General features: G+C 45.2%; 1 protein-coding gene across 4 annotated transcripts in view; it reads right to left on the bottom strand.

Moving 5' to 3' along the window:
• Nucleotides 1-125, bottom strand: part of CD47 (CD47 molecule) — a 24,003-nt gene extending 23,878 nt beyond the window's left edge. For all 4 annotated transcript variants that reach the window (XM_085319082.1, XM_085319089.1, XM_085319103.1 and 1 more), the window contains exon 1: nt 9-125. In XM_085319082.1, coding sequence (XP_085175208.1) covers nt 9-54 — 46 coding nt within the window. In that variant the 5' untranslated portion in view covers nt 55-125. The remainder of the gene's footprint in view (nt 1-8) is intronic.
• Between the last annotated feature and the right edge of the window lie 6,411 nt (nt 126-6,536).

Genomic DNA, 6,536 nt, shown 5'->3' with positions numbered 1-6,536 from the left:
CGACTCACCGGCGCCGGCGGCGCTCAGCAGCACCCAAGCCCCCAGCACCCACATGGCGGAGCGGCGGCGGTAGAGCGCGGCGGGGACGCGCCACAGCCTCGGCAGCTCCTCGCCGCAGCGGGCGGGCGGGATGGGCGGAGCCRCGCGGGGGACGGGGCGCGCGGGGGAGCTGGGGAGGGGCGGGAGGCGCCGTCCCGCCGCTGATTGGCTGCGCCCCCGCCCGGGAGCCGTGACGGACGAAACCGTTTACGGGCGGCCGTTGAGCGCCGCCGCTCCCCCGTCSTCGCCGTTTCCTGGCAGCTGGCGCTGCGCTTCTCGGGCGGGGGAGGAGGGACGTGGCGGCGGCGGTAGCGGGTCTGTGGGGGCAGCCGGGTCCCGCTGGCCTCCGGCAGGAGCTGGGCCTTGCGCTGGGAGCAGGCTGGGCGCCGCTGGCTGCGGGGCTCGGCCCCCCCTCCCTCCGCCCTCCTGCCCGCCTACCTAGAGAAACCAAAATAGCCCGCAGGAATGGCTTAAACACACTTGGGACTTTTTTTTTTTTAAGTAGTTACCACGGCATATTTTCCTTAACCATCTGGTGTTTGAGCTTTGGGGTCCTGTATCTCTCTCTCTCTCTCTTTTTTTTTTTTCCCCTACACGCACGAAGCCAAAAGTTCTCGTTTGAGGTTTTGTTTTGTTTTGTTTTTTGAGTAGTGGCCAAATAAGATGGCTGAGCCAGTGAGGAGAAAGATGCCAAGTCTGGTAAAAGACAAGCCCTAGCAGTGCTGTTCCCAACTGGTTTTTCCCAAAATGACTCCCTCGTAATTGAATCGATTTTAAACACAGTAACAAATCAAAAGCTTTTTGGAGGGCTTCCTCTTCCATAAATAACGTTTTAATAGTTCCTGTGCTCCCCCCTCCTTTTTTTTTCATCTGTATGAAAGATCTGTTCAGCTGAGCAGGGAATTGGCTGTGCGAGCACAGACTGAAACCAGGAACGTGCAACTGCACAGATCCCCAGCGGAAGGGGGGGGGGAGGAGAGCAGTGACACATGTTTTCTATTTCAGTCCCCTCTTTTGGTTAATCACATTACATTTCACTTGTAAGTAATCTAGAGGAAGGGAGGGGAAAAAAAAACAGCCTTTCTAGTTTTAGCTAAAAGCCATACAGAAAACTCTCTCCTGCCAAAATGGTTTGTGTTTCTCGCAGAACAGCGCCATCAGGTAGCTTATCCGAGCTTTTAAGCACAAACRGCGCGTCAGGTGGGACGCGAGCAGCTCGCCTTCTGGGCTGGCAAGCGTTTTTGCAGGCCTGACTGCCGGAGTTGGCCTTTGCAGAGAACTGCACCTTTCTGAGGTCTTGCAAAGAGCCAACCGCAACTGGCAATCACCCAGAGAGAAAAAAGAAACAAAAAAGCACAGAGTGACAGAAAAACTTTGGCATCTGAAACTCTGCACAAAGGTGGAGGTCGGCCAAAGACTGATTCAGCACCAAGCAATAGCTGTCAGGGGGAAGACCGCTGTGCTCCTTGCAACCACCAATGCCGAAGTACTTGGTGTTTTGATAGTTTTCAGTTTGCTTGCGCAAGGCAGCTAACGGTGAAACTATTACAGAAATGTGAGGAATAACTTGCTCTAGCTAAAATGAAATACAAGGTTTTTGGAGAAAATGCAAAACAGATGAAAACCAAATTAATTTGCAAGTGATCTATGACTCCACCGTAAGTCTGCTCATTTGTTGTTGCCTCTCAATTAAAAGCAAGGATAACTGTCTCTCTTTAGCTTGATCCTTCGTTTAGAATAATACACAGCTGACCATAAAACAAAAATTTCTTCACATGAAATAGCCCCTTTTAACACYTTTCTGTTTCAGAATTGACCTCAAAATTTTGGATCTGTTAATATTTGCACCTCTAAATGCATACTTTGTTCTCAGATGTGATGTGTTGATAAAGCATTAAAAAGGACATTGCACATTCATACTCACACTATACACATATATATGTGTGTGTATATATATACACRTATTTGGGGGACTTTTAAAAACATTTATACACACACACACGTATATATGTGTGAATAAATGTTTTTAAAAGTCCCAAAGTTCAACAGAAGATGAATTAGTGAAAGCCAGGATAGAATCAAAATTCAGTGAAATTTTGAATTTATGTATTTTTACTACATTTTTTTTTCAGTTGTGACATTAACATTGGTTTTGAGGGTTCTTCTTTTTCTTTCTTCTCCCCCCCCCCCCACATTCTGAGGCTCACTGTATTCTCTTAAATTCTTTCCCTCAACCCTTCTTAAGTGATTATGGATACCTCTGCCTTGACTACTGTGTTTATTTTCTCTGGATATTTATAAAGCACTCAGAGATCCTCCAGCAGTCAAGTTTAGTAAAAAGCCTTTAGCAGAGGATGCCATCTAACTCCAAAAACGATGGAGGGAGCTGGCATGAAGCAGCTGATCCTGCTCCTGGCAGTCTGATTTGGATGATGCTCACTGGAGGCCAAAAGAAACAGTCTCAGGAAGAAGAAATGGGAGGGCAGCAGGGAAGACATGTCTGCTTCAGTCATAGCTCATGTGTTTGTGTCCAGACTAAGTGCCAGCATGTTGAGAGCTGCAGGCAGGCATTGGGGGACACTGTGAGCTCTGTGGAGATTTACACCGCATGTTATCTGTAAGAAATCTGGGGAGATGCTCTCTTCCTGCTGCAAAGAGGAGAAGGCTACAGCTGCAGCACCCGCTTGTTGCTGTTGCTAAGGTAGCATATAACACACCCACATTAGCCTAAAAGCAACACAGTGCACGTAGGAAATTTCTTACAGCCAGGCAGAGCGTTGTTTTGTATTAGGTGCTATCATCTCATGTAGTACTGAATTGAATTGTGCAAATCCCAGAGAGATAACTCTATATGCATGCATATAGACTCCCCTGTTTTTTTGGGGAGGTAGCTGTGGCATCTAGCTAGGTGTGCCTCTGCAATACTCTTGTCTTCTGCTGCTGAGAAAGGAAGGTCTGCAATGCTTCTACTTACTGGTAGTTTCAGGAAGCTAGGTTATGCAGCACAAGGTGCTTCTGATGCTTCTGGTCTGTTGAGAGAAATGTTACACAGTTCTGCTTGTCTTTCTACGACAGGTATGCAAAGTAAACCCTATTATGATAGAAAAGCTGTGAGCTTGTGACCACTTTTTCGAACATCTCTGTGACAATTTCCATCTGCTCTTGCCCTGAAGAACTATGCATCTCTCTTCCCCCAGTGCCTGAATGCTCTGGAAGCTTGTGCAGGAATGCTTCCCAAAAGCTGTGAAAACCACTGAACCATCTCAGACTTGCATATTGAATCTAAGTGCTCCTAAACAATGGTTAATCATATATTTTTTAGMTTGTGTGAGTCCCTCATTGATGCCTTCTGAGGCACCCTTTTGGTCCTTAAATGAGGTACCTAATATAGTCCCACTGCTGGGCAGTGATCTGCCATCATACCATACTGGTTTACCACTACTTGGAGCCCCATTGATCATTATCTGCAGTTGGTGAGTGAAGCTGCTGTAGACATGACTCCCCTACACAAGCCAACATCCAAGAGGCAGCTGACTGCTGGGACTTGCAGGAAAATTTGGAGGAGTGACATGAAAGCCTGCATGCCTAAAGCAAAGGGTATCTGTAGTTACGATTTGTCAAACTGACTGGGAGTGCTATCTCCCCCAGCAAGAAATGCARTGGCCAGACCTTCATCTCTGTTCATGGGCTCATTTGACATGCATGCAGTCCTTTATCAAAACACTCACAGAAACAACCCCATGTCCAGAAGTCACAGTATAACTGTAATATGATAAGTAATATTTGTTCTTCTTTTAGTACCACAAAGCAATCACAAAGGAGCATAGTGTTAACCCACCTCCCCTTTGGAAACTGAGGCATGCTGAGGCTGAATAAACTGGCTAAGGTTGCATAATAGCCAGTGGCAGAGCTGAGAATAGACTCTGTATCTGTTTCTCCNCCGCCCATTTGGAAACTGAGGCATGCTGAGGCTGAATAAACTGGCTAAGGTTGCATAATAGCCAGTGGCAGAGCTGAGAATAGACTCTGTATCTGTTTCTCCAGGTCCAAAATCTAACTCTGAGACCAGTCTTGGGGGCATAGGCACACTACCAAAGCAGTACATCACAGCTCTATAGAATGTGACATTTTTAGTACAGGCTCAACCCCAAACCCTTATTACAGTTCTAAAAAAAAARAAGAAAGAAAGAAAAAGAAAAACAAAAACAAGAATAACAACAATATTCCTTCTTCTGAGAGATCCTGCCTGACCAAGAGGGTAAAAGTGGGATTAAAGTGACATTTATAAATATTAATGGGACCCCAAGCACTAGCACACCAAAAAATTTCCAAAAGAAGAGCAAAGCCTAAATTAGCTTTGAGTAATAGTTGCTGATGAGTTAGTCAAAAATAAARCAATACTGTGAAAAAAGTGTTAACCTTTCACAATTATGTTGGCTTGAGAGGGCTAAGGTACAATCACTTTTCTTTCCTTTCAAAACTAAATATTTTAAGGAAAAAAAATTCTTGTGGACATGTACTTCTCTCTTTCTCTTTCTCCCTCTCTCTCTCATTCTCTCTCTTTGTATTCAAGTGCCATAGCATGACCAATGTCCAGGCATAAGAATTCCTCATTTTTATTTTTATTTTGCATTTCTACTCACATGCCACTTGCTTGATGGGATTCATCAAGCATCTTATTCTTTTAATAATTTCAAGGCCATGGAAAACTCAGCCTGTGAAAAATTCTCTTCTGTCTCAAAGGCTTCTAAATGCAGTGAGAAACTTTGCACTGAAGGTCAATGCACAAGATCCTATCTCTGCTCCTTGTTGCCTTCCATAAACATCTGCTATGGGCCACTGTTGGAGACAGCGAGGTAGACTGTCAGTCTGACCCAGTGTGCTAACTCTTGTGCTCTTACCTGTATTCACTGAATGCCCAAAACAGATGAGGTTTGACAGAGGCTGAAGCTAAAGTGCAAAAGATCTTGCATATCTCACCTTCTTTCCCAGGCTGATAAAGAGAGTCTGTGGTTCTGTGTATGCTCTGGTCCAAGTAACATGGTGTCACCCCAACAGGACTTGGCAGGTCAGCTGCTCTGCTGCCGGCGAACTGGTGGCAATRGAGCAACTGGCTTTGGTGTTACCTGCAGGTGCCCTCCACTTACATGAAGCTCCTGGAGAAATGGATCAGGTGATTATCAATAACCTTATGGAAATTATATGTTATGTTTTTTTGGTGGTGAAGAGGCTCTTCATTCATCCTAGGCGTTTTGAGCCATTCGAGAAAGTCCTATGGTAGTGAAACAATGTTGATTCTAGGGAATGACTTCATTGAAGAAAAGCTGTAATTTCCTATTCAGTTCTCTATAGCAGTTCCAGAAATCTCTCATTTCAGACAAGATTAGTTCAGATGGAGGGTCAGTTTTTGCAAAGTATTTAGGAAACAGGATTCCTAGTTTTAAACCTATTCATAAATACATGACTTCCCATGTGATGAAATCAAGGTCCCTTCTGATTTCAGTGAGAATTAAACTCTACATATCTTCAAAAAGCTGGGCTCAATCACATAAATACATTTACAAACCTGGCCCTAGCAGCTTTTGCTTGTATATTGGCAGGTCTGTAAGCATCTAAAACTCATTGTCCAACATGTCAGAAGTATTTACTAGCCACACACCTAGTAAGTATGTTCAGTTAGTTACATCATGGAGCTTATTCTGACCATATCCTGCATGTTGCAAATTGATCCTCCCCAGAAGTGCCCACTAACCCAGCCTCTCTGCCACTATAAGTTTTGCAATCTCAAGCCACGCACAAAATAGTGCCACTGCCTGCTTCAAAACAGCCACGTCGTTTTCCTCCATCACAGCTGGCAGACAGAAGGTCTTAGCAGAAGACAACATAGGAAAAAAACATCGAGGAAGAGATGGATGCTCTTTGCAATGACTAAATAGCAATTCAGAGCCATTTGCTTTAAAATACTTGCTGAGTTTGCTGAATACATTCTTCACTGGGAGGCAACGGCCTCAGAAAGGAAAGTAGGGAGAAGGAGGATGAAAGATGTCTCCAGGAGCCATGGCTGTAAGAAAGACGTGAAGAGTGGAGTTACCATGGTCTCTGCTGCTATGAACTCATGTTCTCGGTAGCTGCTCTCCCTCTGCACTGCAGTGACTGCCACTGCCATGATGTCTCCTATAAAATATTCGGTAGGTAAGAGGTGGTACATCTTGTGGGCTGTTTTGGAGGTGCATACATGCCAACTGAGTCTTTGGTGCCTGTGACCTGACTAGCTGGCCGCCTCTGCCAGGGACATGGATCTGCTGAGATCTGCTGAACCTCCACACCATGGCATTTGCTCATCATGGCCCTGTGCCCTGTCTTCTCCCTCCTTTCCTTACCCCCAAACCAGCCTGCTGCTGTCTTTACAAAATGCATAGGAATATACTTCTCATTGAAACTTCTGCCTTTAGGGATCTTTCTTCTTTAGAGGTAATTACAATTGGCCATGGCAGTTA

The sequence above is a fragment of the Rhea americana genome, unplaced genomic scaffold (genome assembly GCF_003343005.1).
Source record: "Rhea americana isolate MKP2758 unplaced genomic scaffold, rheAme1 scaffold_118, whole genome shotgun sequence".
Lineage (NCBI taxonomy): Eukaryota > Metazoa > Chordata > Aves > Rheiformes > Rheidae > Rhea > Rhea americana.
This window is presented reverse-complemented; position numbering and strand designations above follow the sequence as displayed.